The sequence below is a fragment of the Scyliorhinus torazame genome, chromosome 1, assembly GCF_047496885.1.
Source record: "Scyliorhinus torazame isolate Kashiwa2021f chromosome 1, sScyTor2.1, whole genome shotgun sequence".
Taxonomy (NCBI): domain Eukaryota; kingdom Metazoa; phylum Chordata; class Chondrichthyes; order Carcharhiniformes; family Scyliorhinidae; genus Scyliorhinus; species Scyliorhinus torazame.
Window position 1 is genome coordinate 237,234,550 of NC_092707.1, and position 19,908 is coordinate 237,254,457.

Here is a 19,908-nt window from a genome sequence, read left to right on the forward strand (position 1 = left end):
TGACCCCCTATATACAACAACCATCACACATCAACCCTCAAACACCCCCCACCCTCACAAACCCTCAGTTAGAGTCCAACTTTTCAGTTTGTATAAAGGTCCACGCCTCTTCAGGCGTTTCAAAGTAGTAGTGTTGGTCCTTATATGTAACCCACAGTCGCGCTGGCTGCAGCATTCCAAATTTCACTCCTTTCCGATGCAGCACCGCTTAGGCCCGGTTGAAACCTGCTCTCCGCTTAGCAACCTCCGTGCTCCAGTCCGGGTATATTCGGATCTCTGCATTGTCCCACTTGCTGCTCCGCACCACCTTGGCCCATTTCAGGACCCTCTCTCTGTCCGTGAACCGGTGAAACCTCACCACCATCGCCCTTGGAGGCTCATTTGCCTTGGGCTTCCTCGCCAGCACCCGGTGTGCCCCGTCCAGCTCCAGCGACCTCGAAGGGGCCTCCGCGCCCATCATCGCCCCGATCATCGTGCCCGCGTATGCCGCGGCATCGGCCCCCTCCACTCCTTCTGGGAGACCCAGGATCCGCAGATTCTTTCTCCTCGAGCTGTTCTCCAGGTCTTCGAGTCTTCCCGCCCACTTGTGTAGCGCCTCGTGCCGCTCCACTCTCACCGCCAGGCCCAAGAGCTCGTCCTCATTCTCACTCACTCTTTTCTGTACCTCCTGGATCTTCACCTCGTGGACTTTCTGGGTTATCCCTAGTCCTTCAATTGCCGCCAGCATAGGCGCCAGCATCTCCTTGCACAGCTCCTTGAAGCAGCGCTTGATGAATTCCTGCAGCTCCGGCCCGCACTCCGCTTTGTCCCCGGCCGCCGCCATTTCGATTTTTTTCCCTTGCTTCTCCCGCTGCTCCAGTGCCGCTTTTTTGGCCGTTGCACTTCTGGTCCGGTCCATAAAAGTTGGAGGGGGACCTCTCTCTTCACTTCCCCACGGGCTGTCGTTAACAAAATTCCGTTGGGGCTCCTCCAATGAGCCCGAAAGTCCGTAGTAGCGGGAGCTGCCGAATCGTGCGGCTTAGCTCCGCATAGCCGCAACCGGAAGTCTGGGAATTATAGGTTTGACCATGGATCTTGGTGCATTTTTGAATTGGTGAGATAAATTTGTCAACTTGGCGAATCGCTGAATTAGTGATTGAATAGACAAGATTGATTTAACTAAGAGGAATGTCAATTGGAGGCCACTGAAATCTGAATGCGGGGATGAAAGAATGATTGTTTTCAGAAGGAGGACATTCCATGTTCCTTTATTATGAAAGGGTAATTTTTTTCTGTATTTGGATAGGCGATGCTAAGAAAATGGCAAGTTTTGCACCTTAGTTCCTAAATAGTTTTATTCTGAAATCAAAACTTTTCATTTGAATGAAGTGATGAATAATACAATTATGAAGTTAACACTTAGCTGCATTTTAAAATTAGGAGGAAGATGAGCACACCTATAATTTCAAGTGGTACACACAATATGCTTGCCCTGAAATGCCGTTAGAATGTATGGTGACTAACAGAGTTACAAACCAACAGTATGATTTGTCAAGGTGAGAAATGCAGCATTTTGATACTTTTTATATTGGTATATTTAAGTTGTGCTTAAACGTTCCATCTTCAAAAATAGATATTGATAAATGCAATTGCAATTTTTAGGAACAAGCTTTTCTTGCAGAGTGGGGGATTGTCAGAATAAAGTCTACCTGTGTTAACTTAATCTCTTGTACAAGTCTTTCAATTCAAATAATTACAGAAATAATCTTGCCAATTTGGGGGTTGCTTCCTTCCCTTCCTGTGGCGGAATCCTTAGTGCAGAAGGAGGCCATTTGGCCCATCGAGTCTGCACTCACCCTCTGAAAGATCACATCTAGGCCAGACCAGGCCAACTTCCTCTCTCTCTCTCTCTTTCTCCCTCCCCCAAGTCAAGTATTGTCATAGGAGTGCTGAAGTGCCTGGAACGGGTTCTGAAAGTTCACTGAGCCCCCATTGTGGCAATAATGTAGTACTGCAATTCTGCACTTTGAAACTGCTGCAGTTTTGGCAATGCCTGATAGACCTGTGGGTGCACCCAATTTATTTTCCATTTGATTTTTTTTCTTAATTAAGTTATTGTGCTTGCAGGCACGTGCTTGCCTAGGTGGAATTGAACTTTCTTTTGCCTGATGGTGGATTCATTTCATCTAATAAATATTTACAATTTTGCTGAATCTGGGCTGAATTTGAGAAGCACGAGGTTTGAAGAAAAATCGAATTAAATATCTAAAGAATGCAGTTTTAATTTTTTTTAAAAAATGCATCATTTGCCCATCTGACTGAAATAAATTGTTCCGCAGCAATTACTCCTTGGGTTAAAAAAATTGATGAATTTGCAAGTAATCACCTTTTTAATTAAGCAACTTGTGTGTGAAAGTGCTTACAATCTCTGCTTAATCATTTTGCATACATTCTCTCAAAACTGGCTGTGCAATGGGCTCTTATACAGCACCGTGCTCAGAATTGGTACAGATGTAGCCTGAAGTCAGAAGGCCCGAGTTGACAGTGGAGGAAAGTCAAGTGAGATGTTCTGAAAAAGACCACCTCTCTTACTGGCTCAGAAGCCCACTCAGCCAGTTGACACCCGATTTTCTTTTGGGTGTCACTTCAAAGCAGGAGCCGTTTTTTTCACCAAAGTTAAATTTGTTCTGTGCATTCATTGTTAAAATGTTGACAACAATGGCATGAAAAATAGAAACATAGAAAATAAGAGCAGAAAAAGGCCATTTGACCCTTCGAGACTGTTCCACAATTCTATATGATCACGGCTCACCTAACAACGCCATACTCCTGCACTCTCCCTATAGCCCCTGACATCTTTAGAGTCTAGAAATCTATCTATTTCCTCAAATATATTCAGTGACTTGGCCTCCACAGTCTTTGGCAGTTGAGAATTTCACAGGTTCACCACCCTCTGAATATGACTTATCTCATACCCTGAAGGATGGTTTCAGCAATTAGGTGCCTTGAAATTCTACTTCACGTGAGGTAAAGAAATGATAAGTCAATTATCTCGAAAGATCATGGATACCAGCTGGAAAGGTTTGCATTCTACCCCATGGTCCTGTGGTTTATTCCTGATATGTTCATGTGAACTGTTACATGTCAAACCACTACAATTTTGGTGAAAAATAAGAGTTTGTAGTTTTTAAATTGTTTTCATTCGGTAGCCTGCAAATTAGCTTGTTTCTTAAAATGCAATGGAATAAAAGTTTGATTTTCCAAAGGAAACATTCCAACTTGCAGAAAGGAGACATTAATTTTTGTATGATTATGCTTCAGAATAACTTTGCAAGAAGCTTTATTGTTAAAGGCGCTGGATAAATGCAAGTTGTTATAATGACGTGATTATTTTGTGGTTTCTGAAATCCCTTCCACTCAGCTTATCAAAGTCTGAAGACAGCGATGGAAGTAACTGGTTCGCCATGGACACATCATCGAGTAACCATAAGAAGTATTATATCAATGTCTGTCGACCTCTGAATCCAGTTAAAGGATGTGATCGATATGCAGCTGTGTGCCAGATGCATTATGAAAGAGAGATAGTAAGGGCGTACATGTAAATACCTATACAAGTTGTATATAATGTCAACTGTCAACTTTCTGTATTGTTCAGTTTTAAACTAAGTGAACAAAATTGGGAATATATTTAGCAGAACTTTAACATGCATGAAGTTCAAGTTGAACAAGTTTAATTTTCCATTATAGAAAAAATATTTAAACAAGTGTTCAATGGAGGCACTTCAAAAATACTTGTACACAAGCATGGTGATGCAAGATCTGGTCTATTGGATAAATATTGTATTTGGTGGATCCACGATGGATGTTTGTATCATGAATGGAAGGGTGATGGGGGCGATTCTCCGATATTGAGGCCAGGTGTTCGCGCCGTCGCGTTTCACAACGGTGCAAACAGGGCCCGGACACGGCCTATTCTGGCCCCCACGTGGCCAGCACGGCACTGGAGTGATTCACGCCGCTCCAGAGTCCTTATGTGGTGCCAAATGGGCGCCGCGCCTACCCGCGCATGCGCAGTTGGGCCGCGCCATCCTGCGCATGCGCGGAGTACGTCTTGCGCACGCCGGCCCATCTCCAACATGGAGCCGGTGTTCTGGGGCCGCGCATGGAAGGAGGTAGGCGTGGGGGGTGTGTGAGGGAAGAGAGGCCGGCCCGCCGATTGGTGTGCCAGACCCCATCGGAAGCCAACCTGGTGAAGGAGCCCCCCCAAACAGCCCCCCCCCCCCCCCCCCCCGGCAGAGTTCCCGCCGGCAGCAACCAGGGGTGGACAGTGCCAGCGGGAACCTTGCGTGTCATACCGGCCGCTCGGACCATCCGGCCGGAGAATCGCCGCTTGCCGGTTCTCCGAGTGGCCCGGTGCAAATCGTGCGCCGTTAGTTTCCGGGGGGTGGGAGAATCGCGTGCGGGGGTCGGGGCGGCGTGGCGCGATTCACGCGACGCCCTGGCGATTCTCCCACCCGGCGTGGGGGGAGAGAATAGTGCCCGTAGTACTTCAAGCATAAACTGTTGGTCAAATTGAGAAGATTTTAAGTTGCTGTATCTTCATATTGCAGTAATAACGTCCCAACAAAATATTAGTTGTATGATTTACTGCCAGCTGCAAGTGCAGGAATTGTTAACTGATGAGCAGTTTGCAATAACATGGTTCTGAGTGAGAGATCATCGCCAGGTGATAAATGCCGTGGCTCCATACCAATGTATTGAGCTCTATCTGGTGTAAACCTGATGTTTAAAAACTTTATTAATGCAATTGACTGGGTGGGGCATCTTGCTTGCTGTTCATCTGAAAATTAAGCAGTTATTCAGTGTCATGTATCAGTTCAGACATCAGTGGGAATGATAACTTCTCAGGCTCCACCTATTCCTCAGTACGGTCTTGGGTGACTTGATTTCTATTCTTGACCCTTTTCTGGAAGTGCTCGACCTCCCAGAATCAGCGGTGCAGATTGGCAGATTATTCATGACTCCTGTAACGGGATCAAGTGTGTTAAATGTTTTTCACATCTGAGTGGAATTCGAAATTGGTATTTCAATCCACTTGAAATATCCAACTATTCAGAAGTTCCCTTCTATTTCAATGTTAACAATAGTTGAGCAATTCACAATTTACTTTCGGTGACATTCTCTGAAAATGCTGATTTATAAGTTTGATTTTCCCTTATAGCTTAGCAAACTTGTCATAAGCTTGCATATTAACATGTATAATTGCTTATATAAAGTTTGATTTATCTTTAGGATGCACTTTATGAAAAAGTATCCATTAGCAATCTGGGAATTGCCAAAAATGGCCCCAAGCTCGAAAAAGATGGACGGATTGTTCTGGAATATACAAATGGTTCTGCTTGTATCAATTCAGATGGTCATCTAACCTCTTACACTACCCGTATTCACTTGAGTTGTTCAAAAGAACTGGTAAGGAAATCTCCCTCTTGCCATCTCGTCCGTTCCAGATTTTACCAATTGCTGGTTGCCCTAAGGAGGAGAGTTTTCCTTTACAGCAGATTTGTCTTTGTTTTCCTTTCAGTTAGTTTGCTTCCCCTAATAATCGTATCCCTTCAATCTCTTCTTTCTAATTGGTTATTTACTATTTGCATTAATTGATAATGTGCACCAATTTTCCTAAGATCCTAAACTTGCCTGCCTCAGCCCTGAACATTTAAACATCATTTGCTAAATATTTTGTTTAGTATGTTTACCAGTAACTTAGTGTCATCCTTCAGTTAGGGTAAGCAATGCGACAGCCTCAGCTACCAGCCAGATTGGATTGGATTTGTTTATTGTCACGTGTACCGAGGTACAGTGAAAAGTATTTTTCTGCGAGCAGCTCAAACCGATCATTTAGTACATGAAAAGAAAATACATAATAGGGCAAACACATGGTACGTAATGTAAATACATAGACACCGGCACGGGTGAAGCATCCAGGAGTGTAGTATTAATCGGGTCAGTCCATAAGAGGGTAGTTTAGGAGTCTGGTAACAGTGGGGAAGAAGCTGTTTTTGAATCTGTTCATCCATGTTCTCAGACTTTTGTATCTCCTGCCTGAGGAAGTAGTCTATAAAAAAAGACTTCGTAGAGTTCTGCATTAGCACTCTGCGAAAATCCCATTGTGATACTCCAAGCCTGTTGTTGCTCCCCAAAATGTGACTTCTCATTCTAATGGCACTTCCTTATGTTATAGAAAGAGAGTTGACCTAGTTCCTTTTCTCATTCTTGGTATGTCCCAAAGCACTTCATAATGAATAAGCTACTTTACTGACTGTTATGATGTGGAGATGCCGGCGTTGGGTAAGCGTTCTCCGGGTAAGCTTTCTCCAAGACGGCTTTAAGTTTCTGCTCGGCGATTCTGCGTTGTCGTGAGTCCTGAAAGCAAAGTTCCGCACACATGAGTATGGCCTCAACCGGGACCTGAGATTCATGTCGCATTACATTCATCCCCCACCATCTGGCCTGCGAAATCCTACCATCTGTCCTGACTTGAAACAATTCACACCTCTTTAACCTGGGGTTACCCCATCTCTGGATCTGTAAAGACTTAATTTCCTGCAAATGCTCGCATTCAAAACATTGTCTTGCATCTTTGACTTTGTGTGTGTGTGTGTATATATATATATATATATATATATATATATATATATATAAATAATGTATATGTTTCTGGACACACCTGAGGAAGGAGCAGTGCTCCGAAAGCTAGTGATTTAAAACAAACATGTTGGACTTTAACCTGGTGTCGTAAGACTTCTTACTGACGGTTGTTAAGCAAATTAATGCAACAGTCAATTTCTACACGTGATATTCTACAGGCAACAAATTAGATTATATAATTATCTGAAGGAGAAATCTCGGCCAGAATTCTTGTTCTTTGGATAGTGTATTGGCTTTGTTTGCATCCACATGTACAGGGTGGATGGGGTCTCATTTTGATTTGATTTGATTTTGTTTATTGTCATGTGTACCGAGGTACAGTGAAAAGTATTTTTCTGCGAGCTGCTCAACAGATCATTAAGTACATGAAAAGAAAAGGAAATCAAAGAAAATACATAATGGGGCAACACAAGGTATACAATGTAACTACATAAACACCGGCATCGGGTGAAGCATCGGGTGTAATGTTTTTTAAAAAAAATATATATTTATTCAAATTTTTCAACAACCCCCCCCCCCCCCCCAACAGAAAGAAAGAAACAAGAACACAACAATCAAAAATTATACATTGGATTTCCCCCATATACAATAACCCCCCATATGACATTTAAAAGCACCAATAGGGAAGCCCCCCCCCCCCCCAAAAGAAACCCCCACCCCTGGGCTGCTGCTGACCTCCACCTAACGCTCCGCATCTAGTCTAGGAACGGTTGCCACTGCCCGAGGAACCCCTGCACAGACCCTCGCAAGGCAAACTTTATCCTCTCCAGCTTGATGAACCCTGCCATGTAATTGATCCAAGCTTCCACACTAGGGGGCTTCGCATCTTTCCATTATAGCAAAATCCTCCACCGGGCTACCAGGGACGCAAAGGTCTGAATACCAGCCTCTTTCGCCTCCTGCACTCCCGGCTCGTCCGTTACCCCAAATAATGCAAACCCCCAGCTCTGCTTGACCTGGGCTTTCACCACCTTGGACATAGTCCTCGCAAAACCCCTCCAAACCCCATCCAGCGCCGGGCACGACCAGAACATATGGACGTGATTTGCCGGGCTTCCCGGGCACCTCCCACACCTGTCCTCCACCCCAAAGAACCTACTCAACCTCGCCCCTGTCATATGCGCTCTGTGAGTAACTTTGAACTGTATTAGACTGAGCCTGGCAAAGAGGAGGAAGAATTAACCCTACTCAGGGCATCAGCCCACAGACCCTCATCTTTCTCCTCCCCAAGCTCCTCCTCCCACTTGCCCTTTAACTCCTCCACCGAGGCTGCCTCCTCTTCCTTCAGCTCCTGGTAAATCACTGAAACTTTGCCTTCTCCAACCCATACACCCGAAATCACCCTGTCCTGAATCCCCTGTGCCGGGAGCAGCGGGAATTCCCTCACCTGCCGCCTCACAAATGCCCTCACTTCCATGTACCTGAAAGCGTTTCCTGGGGGTAACCCAAACTTCTCCTCCAGCGCCCCTAGGCTCGCAAACGTCCCATCGATGAATAGGTCCCCCATTCTTCTAATCCCTGCCCGATGCCAGCTCCGAAACCCCCCATCCATCCTTCCCGGAACGAACCTTTTAATCGGGGACCAAACCGAGGCTCCCACCTCGCCCCTGTGTCGCCTCCACTGCCCCCAGATCTTCAACGTCGCCGCCACCACTGGACTCGTGGTGTACCTTGTCGGCGAAAGCGGCAGCCGTCGCCAGCGCCCTCAGGCTCGTGCCCATGCAGGACGCCATCTCTAACCTCTTCCACGCTGCCCCCTCTCCCTCCATTACCCACTTACGGATCATCGCCACATTGGCTGCCCAATAATAGCCGCACAAATTCGGCAGTGCCAGCCCCCCCTGTCCCTGCTGTGCTCCAGAAACACACTCTTCACCCTCGGTCTTATTCGCCCACACAAAACCCACGATGCTCCTACTTACCCGTTTGAAAAAGGCCTTGGGGATCATAATGGGAAGGCACTGGAACACAAAGAGAAACCTCGGGAGGACCGTCATTTTGACCGACTGCACCCTACCCGCTCGTGAGAGTGGCAGCATATCCCATCTTTTAAAATCCTCCTCCATCTGCTCCACCAACCACGTCAAATTGAGCTTGTGCAGGGCCCCCCAACTCCTAGCTACTTGGATCCCTAGGTACCGAAAGCTCCTTTCCACCCTCCTCAGCGGTAGCTCGTCTATCCCCCTTCCCTGGTCCCCTGAATGCACCACAAAGAGCTCGCTCTTCCCCACGTTGAGTTTATACCCCGAAAAGTCCCCAAACTCCCTTAGGATCCGCATGACCTCCGCCATCCCCTCCACTGGATCTGCCACATACAGCAACAGGTCGTCAGCATACAATGACACCCGGTGTTCCTCCTCCTCCCCCCGCCCCCCCAAACCAGTCCCCTCCATTTCCTGGACTCCCTTAGTGCCATGGCCAGAGGCTCAATTGCCAGTGCAAACAACAAGGGGGAGAGGGGGCACCCCTGCCTCGTCCCCCGGTACAGCCGAAAGTACTCCGACCTCCGCCGATTCGTATCCACACACTCCACCGGGGCTCTATATAGCAGCCTGACCCAGCTGATGAACCCCTCCCCGAACCCAAACCTCCGCAACACTTCCCAAAGATACTCCCACTCCACCCGGTCAAAGGCCTTCTCCGTGTCCATAGCTGCCACTACCTCCGCTTCCCCCTCCACTGGGGGCATCATAATCACATTGAGGAGCCTCCGCACATTTGTATTTAATTGCCTACCCTTCACAAATCCCGTCTGGTCCTCATGGATCACCCCCCGGGACACAGTCCTCAATTCTCGTAACCAGCACCTTTGCCAGCAACTTAGCATCAACATTGAGGAACGAGATCGGTCTATACGACCCACATTGCAGTGGATCCTTGTCCCGCTTCAGGATCAAAGAAATCGGCGCCCCAGACATTGTCGGGGGCAAGGTCCCCCTCTCCCTCGCCTTATTGAAAATCCTCACTAGCAACGGGCCCAGCAGGTCCACGTATTTCCTGTAGAATTCAACCGGGAACCCATCCGGCCCTGGGGCCTTCCCTGCCTGCATGCTCCCCAATCCTTTAATCAGCTCCTCTACCCCAATTGGCGCCCCCAAACCAGCCACCACCTCCTCCTCCACCCTTGGGAACCTCAGCTGATCTAAGAATCGTCGCATCCCCTCCTCCCCCGCTGGGGGCTCAGACCTGTGCAGATCCCCATAGAAGTCCCTAAATACCTCGTTTATTCTCACCGCACTCCGCATCGTATTCCACCTTCTATCCTTAACTCCACCAATCTCCCTCGCTGCCTCCCTCTTATGAAGCTGGTGTGCCAGCATCCGACTCACCTTCTCCCCATACTCATACGTCGCCCCCTGCGCTTTCCTCCACTGTGCCTCTGCTTTCCTTGTGGTCAACAGGTCGAACTCCGTCTGGAGGTTCCATCGCTCCCTGAGTAGCCCCTCCTCGGGGGCCTCTGCATACCTCCTGTCCACCCTTAAAATCTCCCCCGCCAACCTCTCCCTCTCCCTCCCCTCTCTCTTCTCCCTGTGGGCCCTAATGGAGATTAGCTCTCCCCTGACCACCACCTTCAGCGCCTCCCAGACTACCCCCACCTGCACCTCCCCGTTGTCGTTGGCCTCCAAATATCTTTCAATGCACCCCCGCACACCACCTCATCTGCCAACAGTCCCACATCAAGGCGCCACAGCGGGCGCTGGCCCCTCTTCCCCCAATTCCAGCTCCACCCAATGCGGGGCGTGGCCCGAGATGGCTATGGCAGAATATTCCATTCCCTCCACTTTCGGGATTCGCGCCCTACTCAAAATGAAAAAATCTATCCGGGAGTAGGCTCTATGGACGTAGGAGAAGAAGGAAAATTCCCTGGCCAGTGGCCTGACAAACCTCCATGGGTCTACTCCCCCCATCTGGTCCATAAACCCCCTGAGCACCTTGGCTGCAGCCGGCCTCCTACCCGTCCTGGACCTAGAGCGGTCCAGCACCGTGTTGAAGTCTTTTTCCCCCCCCCCATTATCAAGCTTCCTACCTGCAGATCCGGAATCCGACCCAGCATGCGTTTCATAAATCCGGCATCATCCCAATTCGGGGCATATACGTTCACCAGTACCACCCGCACCCCCTGCAACCTACCGCTCACCATCACATATCGGCCTCCAAATCCACTGCAATATTCATTGCCTCAAACGACACCCGCTTCCCCACCAGTATTGCAACCCCTCTGTTCTTCGCATCCAGCCCTGAATGGAAGACCTGCCCTACCCATCCCTTTCTCCGCCTAACCTGATCTGCCACCTTCAAATGTGTCTCCTGGAGCATAACCACGTCTGCCTTCAGTCCCTTTAAGTGCGTGAACACCCGGGCCCTCTTGACCGGCCCGTTCAGGCCCCTCACATTCCAAGTTATCAGCTGGATTGGGGGGGCTACCCCCCCCCCCCCCCCCCCCCCGACTAGCCATCTCCTTTTCTAGGCCAGCCACGTGCCCATGCCTCCCGCACCCACTATTCCCCCAGGCGGCGGACCCCCGCCCCGACCACCTCCCCTACTTCCAGCTCCCCTCTGGCCAATGCAGCAGCAACCCTCTTCTCTCTTCTCTCTTCTCTCTCTCTCTCTCTCTCTCTCTCTCTCTCTCTCTCTCTCTCTCTCTCTCTCTCTCTCTCTCTCTCTCTCTCTCTCTCTCTCTCTCTCCCCACAATCACGCTGGCTGCAACATACCGAACTTCACCCCCTACTGATGAAGCACCGCCTTAGCCCGATTGAAACCAGCTCTCGAACAATTGCCGTTGGGGCCCCTCTGGAGAGCCCAAAAGTCCGTTCCCGGCGGGAGCTCCCGAACGTGCGACCTACCTAGGCATAGCCGCAACCGGAAGTCGGGTGTAATGTTAATGAGGTCAGTCCTTAAGAGGGTCGTTTAGGAATCTGGTAACAGCGGGAAAGAAGCTGTTTTTGAGTCTGTTCGTGCGTGTTCTCAGACTTTTGAATCTCCTGCCTGTTGGAAGAAGTTGGAAGAGTGAATAAGCCGGGTGGAGGGGTCTTTGATTATGCTGCCCGCTTTCCCCGGGCAGCGGGAGGTGTAGATGGAGTCACTGGATGGGAGGCAGGTTCATGTGCTGGACTGGGCTGTGTTCACGACTCTGAAGTTTCTTGTGGCCTTGGGCCGAGCAGTTGCCATACCAAGCTGTGATGCAGCCAGATAGGATGCTTTCTATGGTGCATCTGTAAAAGTTGGTAAGAGTTAATTTAACATTCATATGCAAGATGCCGCTTCTGTCAGTGCTATATATTGCCATTGCGGCACCAAAGTGTAAACTAAGATTATGTACTCTAGTTCTAGTGCGAGGCTTGAACCTACAGACAATTATTTTAGCTTTGACTGTGATTGTGGCCTTGTGCCTCTTCACAATCCCATCACAAGTAATGTTTATTGCTTTAATATTGCATTTTCTAAGTTCTAATTCTTGTAATTGATGGGAAATGCCAACAATGTATATAATAATTCTGTCTGAATTGTATTCTTCTAAAATGCTTTTTTTTCAAGTAATGCATAGCTAGGAAAGATGTAGAAAGCTTTGAAGATAACACAAGTCCACTTCATCTCTATCTTTTCCAAAATACCCAGGTCCCCCATCTGCACAAAATTTCTTTTTCGCTCTAGCTTCGTTTCAATGTTGAATCTCCAGTGCAGGTGGTAGTGAGAGTTTGCCATACATTTAAAAGGAGTTTATACTCCACCAAACTAATCATCCTACTCATTTGGATGGAAATGCTTCACCAGTGGAAAAGCACTCTCAATCGGGTGGTCACAAATGTTTGGAAAATGGTGTACAAAACATTGAAATTTCAGGTAGGCAAGGTCCCGGCAGAAGTGCCAAGTCAGAAAGTTATCCCTTGGATCGAATCCAGTCTTCCAATGGTATAAATGGAAATCATTTCTTGTATGATATGTCAGGATGACAGTGTATTGGAAATAGTAACATATTCCTTGTGTGGTCAGTGTGCTAATTGGTTTTATGTACATTTTTTATAGTCCACTGGCCCAAGGTTTATTGATTTCAAGGACTGTGTGGTGACCTTTTTGTGGGAAACTGGAGCAGCGTGTCCTATTACAACTGAAGAAACAAAAGAGGTAAACAAAAGTGATTGCGCTGACTAAAAATCTGTTTTGTTACGATTTGAATACCAATCCTACCATGAGAATATCATTCTTACAATGAAATATTCTTTGAGGAAAATGTGATTTTCTCTGAACTTAATGTTTGCCCAATGTTTCTTAAAGGCTGTTATAACAATCTTTATTAGTGTCACAAGTGGGCTTACATTAACATTGCAATGAAGTTACCCCTAGTCGCCACACTACGGCGCCTGTTCGGGTATACCAAGGGAGAATTCAGAATGTCCAATTACCTAACAGGCACACCTTTCGGGACTTGTGGGAGGGAAACTGGAGCACCCGGAGGAAACCCACGCAGACACGGGAGAACGTGCAGATTCCGCACCGTCAGTGAACCAAGCAGGGATTCGAACCCGGGTCCCTGGCGCTGTGAAGCAACAGTGTTAACCACTCTGCTGCATTCTGTGTTTAACCACTTTCAGAATTATGTATTTATTTACAGTATACTGCCTCCATTCTAACTTGCACCAAGGCCGGTTCACATCTACCTGTGCTCTCAGACCTACATTGACTCCCATTGTTGCACCACCTTACTTTAGCCCCATGGCCTTTCCCCTTCCTGTCTCTAACACTCTCCAGCCTTACAACAGTCTGATATCACTGGCACCTTCTACTTTGGCTCTTGCGCATCCTGATATTCTTCATCATTGGTGGTTGCGCATTCAGCTGCCTAGGCCCCTGAGACCTATAATTCCCTTTTTGTGAAGCCATCCACCTGTCTCCTACTTTGTACTTTAAAGCCTTTGCCTGATAATGCTTTACTATATTAAAGTTTTGTATAAATGCAGTTTGTTAGTGGACTCTCTATACCCTTAATTAACAGATTCCTCAATTTCACAGGAAGGCATCACTTTACACCCAAACCTGCATACTTTCTGTATCCAAGTAGCGATTTCTCAGATTAAAGGAGCGAATAGTCTGGTCCTAATCCTCTATCTACTCTTGTACCAGCCGCAAGGGTAGGTAGGAGAGCTATGGGTGGAGGAATGGTCCATGTTTTAACCATGTTTTAAATATTTGCATATTGGCTAGTTCTAATACAGATTCATTGTTTTCACGGCATAGATTCTTCGGGCAGGATTCTCCGGCCGCGCTCGCCCGGCGACTGGAGATTCCCGCCTGGCGTCAATGGACCTTTAATGCGTCCTGCCGTGGTGATCTTGCGGCGGGCGCAGCTGAAGAATCCAGCCCTTCAAATGTAAACTTATCTAGTAGCAGATTAATCTGCAACAGGTATATGAATTGTATTTTGCTGCTGCATCCAAGAAAACGTGCTAAATTCTCCAAGTTGTCCTTGATCAGCAGAAAGTTTGATGTTTAACACATGGCAGTGTTGAGACTTCATACTTGTTTTAAAAAGTAAAGGCTGACTTGCTGCCTTCTTGATCCATACCATTACGTAACTCTTCCCCAACAGCTCCCTAACTCGTTCACCTTTTCATTGATGTAACCGATGATTAATTTAATTTTGATGCAAAATTCCAATACGCATTGATGCTCCAGAGTGACGGTGATCTCTGGTAATGTTAATGACGATCTACATAAAATGGTGTATTTTTGTAAATGAGTTGCTGAATTGAAGCATCTGTATGATTTTTTTTTTTTTTTTTCTAGAACTGCACCGCAAAAGATCCTAATACTGGTTTTGTCTTTAACTTTCTGCCCCTGGCTTCCGACACAGGTTACTCAGTGACTGGGAACCATGTAACATTTAAGGTTAGAATGCTGAACATTAACTGTTTTCTATTATATTTTTATTTTTAAATATTGAAGATATGAAATACTATTCTGAGGCACGTGTACTTTGAGTGGGATAAAGAATGTCAAACATTTATGTTAAGTTAGTCAACTGGCTACAATATGGCAGGTTCTCCATATATCTGTCTTTGAATCACTTTCAAGTAAAATGGGCTGGATTTTGAGAATGCTGTTCATTTACATTTTCCCCATGACTTTCTAATGGCTTTTGCACTGGTGGTACCTTTATCAGCAGTGAACATTACAAAGCGTTTGGGACCTGTGGGTAAGGGTAAGCAGCATATATCTGAGTCATGTGTCAGTTAGAAAATTTTATATTTAATGTCCATTCAGGTACAAAAAGTATCAAATAGAGGAGTAAAGAAAGATTAGATAAAGGGAGAATAAAGGGCATAAAATAAAATTATTTTAATTAAAACCATTCCTAATTCGATCTGAAAATTAAAATTCCACATTGAAGTTAATTTTCAGTGCCAGAGAGGTGGTTAGGCAGAAATTAAGACTTCTCATGCTGTTAAAAGCATACCTGTGCTGGAATGGACAAGGGGAGTTTAGTGTGTATTTATCAGTTAAGTACATAACTTTCACATCATATCATGAACTTAACACCGAGTCTTTTGATGAGATACTATTCTTGAGCAATCTTTAGAGGGGCAGGGCACCCTGGGAGCATTTTTCAACTTCTACATTTAATATGAAACCACTATCTCGGCACAGTAGCACAGTGGAGGGTGGCACGGTAGCACAGTGGTTAGCACTGTTGCTTCACAGCTCCAGGGTCCGAGGTTCGATTCCCGGCTTGAGTCACTGTCTGCGCAGAGTCCTGCACGTTCTCCCCGTGTCTGCGGGGGTTTACTCCCAGTGCTCTGGATTCCTCCCACAGTCCAAAGTTGTGCAGGTTAGGTGGATTGGCCATGCTAAATTGCCCTTTGTTTCCAAAAAGGTTAGGTGGGGTTACTGGGATAGGGTGGAAGCGTGGGTTTAAGTTTAAGTGGGGTGCTCTTTCCAAGAGCCAGTGCAGACTCGATGGGCCGAATGGCCTCCTTATGCTCTGTAAATTCTATGATTCTCTTCTTCGCTGCCTTTAAAATTGTGTATTTTAGTTTAAATTTCCTTCCCTCCCTTGTACTTAAATGTATAATTTTGCGCAACCCTGCAGTAAATTTCATCTGTCATGTGTCAGTCACGAGTCTGTTCTCTTAAAGTCTCTCACTATCCTCCTTATTGCATACTGCATTTGAATTTTGTGTGAACTGCAAACTTATTGTCCAGGTCATTAATATGTTACCAAAAATAACATTGTTCCCATTACCACCTGCTGAGGAGCGCCACTGCATTATTCACAATGGGAATGGCCTCTTGAGGAATCTGTGATTGAGGGAAAGCGGTGTTTGGTGGTGGCATCACGCTGAGTGTAGAACAAATGGCAGTGACAATTTGCTGAATGTTTCCCTCCTGCCACTCATTCCTTCCTGTATAAACTACAAGCTGTTGCATCTAGATGTAGTCAGGGGTCATTGACACTGAAATGTTAACTCTGTTTTCCACAGATACTGTCATTTGAGTATTACCAGCATTTTCTGCTTTTTGTTCATTCCTCATCTGCTTTCAGTCCTGTTTCATACAGCAGCACACCTAATTTAATTTCCTGGCTAGTTTAATGCTTTTGTTTGTGGAAAAAGGCTGAACTCTACTACCAATTTTTCTTGCTGTTTTGCCAAAACAATGTATTTTGTACCTATTCTGGCCTAATAACCTAGATTAATCCACTTCTTTTAAAGCTTAACATCTGCCAGGGTCTAAAAGAATGTGGGAAAATAGGCAACAAGCCAGCAACTGGATGTGAAATGGATGGACAGAAACCAAGACGTCTGGTTGGATTGGAAACCTCACTGCAGGTTTCCACTGACGGTCTTCTAACTCTCATGTACAAGGGTGCACTGGAAGTACTTTCAGGTAGGGCTTGTTCAGACAGAGTTGCAGAATATTATATAAACTGTACTGAAATTGACTGTTCGGCCCAATTGGTCCATGAGAGTTTAATGCTCCATTCAAGCCCCTTCACCCTTTTTTCTCTAACTCTCGGCATAACCTTCTCGTCCTTTCTACAAAATTAGTATGTGTGGCTAAAATGGTGCTGGCATGATCAATTTCTATTAGGCAACATTAATTTGTTACAAATGTTATCCCATTTCCTTTATTATTTTGCATTTCCCCACATTTGGAAATTTTATCCATTAATCCTACCAACTAACTGGCCTGTCCTCCAAGTTGCCTCGTCTTCATAGTTAATCATTTTGTTTGTTCTGAACCCCCCCCCTTCCCAGTCTGTTGTGTCTGTTAATACACTCATCCATTAGCATTGGGCTACTAGAAATTCAACTTAAATTTGAATATATATATGAATGAATCCTGGTATCAATTAAATGTGCTGGTTAACACTGCCCTCCGTGTTTTTGGATATATCCAACAAGAGAAATTTTTTGGTTTTGTACAAGTTGAGAACTTGACTTGTGATGTAAATGCTTCCAGAATCTGAAAAATTGTTGCTATTGTAACCTGCAGGACTTCGGGATACATTTATTATCCGTTTTGTCTGTGACACTAACTCATATCCTGGGAAGCTCAAGTTTCTGCGAGAAGAAATTAGTGCCTCCTCACGAATTCATGACACTTACTTTGAATTTTATACTGCATTGGCTTGTTTTCCGGCTCCTGTGAACTGCCTTGTTAGTGGTAAGTAAGTGATTTTAATCCTGTAAAATTCATTCATTCACCAAAGTAGTCTGCCATTGGGACTAGTAAATAGTGTTGTTAGTACATCCAAATAATTTAAAAGCTATTTGATTTGTTGAGGTTTGCTACATTGCAAAGTAATGGAAAAATTTACTTTCCATTTTATTTCATACTGTTGAAACATTTTGCAAATACAGGTGGAACCGCCATTTATTTGTTGGAGTGTTTAATAAAAGCATCAATTTATAAAAATGTATGGAGAATCCATGCATAACTTTGTTCAGGCATTTAGGTCACAATGTAATGTAAATAGAAATTTACACAGCAGTTTTTTAAAAATGTTATCCTTTCATTTAGCTTGGTGTGGGGAGGGGTTACAGTATAGACTCCTTTCTTTAATCTGCTGAATTGCCAATTTGACGGTTCCCTCGCCTCGGAGTGCCTGACATTTACACTATGTTCCCATTGGAAAATTCAGCTAGCAAATGGCCGCTAACACAGGGTTGGTTAGGTGCCTCCCCTTGGGCTGAGCAGCTTGGCATGAGCTGAAGGACTGCTTTTAACACTTGTAACTTGTATTTTCTAAAGTTCACCAATACATATTTTTAAAAAACATTGCCAGATTGTAAGTAGCTTTTCTTCCCATATAAGTGTGTAGTTTTGTTTGTAGGACTGCTTTGAAATCTCTCAACAGACAATATCTTGAAACAGCCCTCCGCAATAAACATATCTATAAAATGTGGCAGGAGACTGACCTAATAGCTCAAAAGGGTATTTGCGAAACTGGGTAACTTGCTTAATGGTGCATCAATAGTGCAAGTATCAGATATTGTTGCCTTGTGTCTCCTTGGCAGGTATGGTTTCCTTGCCAGAGAAAATGCAAGCTCCTCCATTGACAATGAATATCATGCTTGATAGAATGCAGAAGTATCATAAATGACTGGTCCATAACTTTGCTACCAGGTTGTGTGACAAAATGTGCCTAGTGTACTGAATGAGTACACATTCTGGTCCCGTTTTTGCTGTCAGCCATGAACGAATGGCACTCAGTTATAGTCACAGCTGCTCACCGTCTTTAAGTGGACTTTTGTGCGACAACCTGTGGCTATTAGAAATCCCTTTCAGCTGCAGCAAATCTGGGGCATGTATGAAGTGGGCAAGCACCAATGTGAACTCCTCGACCAAAGATTGAAGAATCCTCAGCGCCCAGTTATTTTTTTTTTAAAATCCAATCAAGCGGTAATGTAGCATGGCTAATCCACTTACTCATCTTTGGGTTGTGGGGGTGAGACCCACGCAGGCATTGGGAGAATGTGCAAACTCCCCACGGACAGTGACGCAGGGCTGGGATCGAACTTGGGTCCACGGTGCCGTGATGCAACGGTGCTAACCACTGCGCCACCATGCCGCCTAAAGTTTTTTAAAGTGACTTATTTTTAACTCTCAACAATGATGAAACCAGAAGGAATAAAATTTCCATGTAGGTAAAAGTAGATTTTCAATACCAAAGAGGTTGTTTGTAAGTAGTTAGGACTTGACACCATAAAACATTTGCTTATAGTTAGGATGGCCATGCCCTACCGTTTCCTGTTGTCTTTAGTGACTATATAGGGTTAGTACTTCACTTCATTGTTTTAATGGCAAATCTCTTGGCAAGGTGCCAGTGTACCAAATTTGTGGAGGAGCAGAGAAAGTTGTATATAAACTTCCTATTTTCTGCATTTAACTGCGCTGCTGAGCTTGCTGTCCGTTGCTGCACAATTTAGTCCATAATGGTTAGCTCTGTTAGTCACACCATCGCTCTTATTGCAAAATCTAGGCAATTAAGCGTTTGTGTGCCTTGTGAGAACAGTGTGGTTTAATCTTGCTGAATCACTGCTGAACTCAAGTGGGAACCTCTGTATAAAAATTAATTTATATTCTAAATTTATTGTATTGCCAAACAATATGATGTTCATCAGTAGATAAAACATTTCTCTTTGAATCAAAGAATTGTTTGGTGAATTCACTCCGTACTATCAGATGATTTGATTTTTGTTTCAGATGCAGCAGGTAATGAATATGACCTGAGTGACCTTGCAAGGGACAGAGATCCTTGGGTTGCAGTAGACACAGCTGAAGATCGAAAAAAACGTACATTTTATCTAAATGTTTGCAAACCTTTGCCTCCAGTTGAGGGCTGTCCAGGTCAGTGTATAAAGATAGAGCAAAGATCATTGTCTTCATTGATGAATAACGTATCTGGTGTTATTTCTTGATGCAGTGTAGCACTCGGGTGCAGTAAGATATCAATAGGAATAAAAATTTTGGAAATGAAAAATCCTTTTTCGGAAGGAGCCCTAATCAATAAGTTTATGCTTATTATAACAGTATAGAAGTTAGGAACAAGAGTTGACATTCAGTTCTTGAGGTGTGCTCCACCATTCAATTAGACCATGGTACATCTGGGTGTGGTCCGAACCCCACTTACCTATCTGAGGCCCCACCTCCCCTTAAAAAAAATCTGTCTATATCTCTATCTTGAATAAAACCAGTTTCAACTGCTCTCTGGGGAAAGAAGT

At 45.2% G+C, this 19,908-nt stretch overlaps 1 protein-coding gene across 1 annotated transcript in view; it reads left to right on the forward strand.

The window, feature by feature from the left end:
* The window catches only part of igf2r (insulin-like growth factor 2 receptor), a 267,979-nt gene that overhangs the window by 132,120 nt on the left and 115,951 nt on the right, over window positions 1-19,908 (forward strand). Inside the window, exons 17-24 of the mRNA XM_072503630.1 lie at window positions 1,420-1,535; window positions 3,401-3,563; window positions 5,272-5,448; window positions 12,710-12,808; window positions 14,468-14,569; window positions 16,393-16,567; window positions 17,177-17,347; window positions 19,391-19,534. Coding sequence (XP_072359731.1) covers window positions 1,420-1,535; window positions 3,401-3,563; window positions 5,272-5,448; window positions 12,710-12,808; window positions 14,468-14,569; window positions 16,393-16,567; window positions 17,177-17,347; window positions 19,391-19,534 — 1,147 coding nt within the window. The remainder of the gene's footprint in view (window positions 1-1,419; window positions 1,536-3,400; window positions 3,564-5,271; window positions 5,449-12,709; window positions 12,809-14,467; window positions 14,570-16,392; window positions 16,568-17,176; window positions 17,348-19,390; window positions 19,535-19,908) is intronic.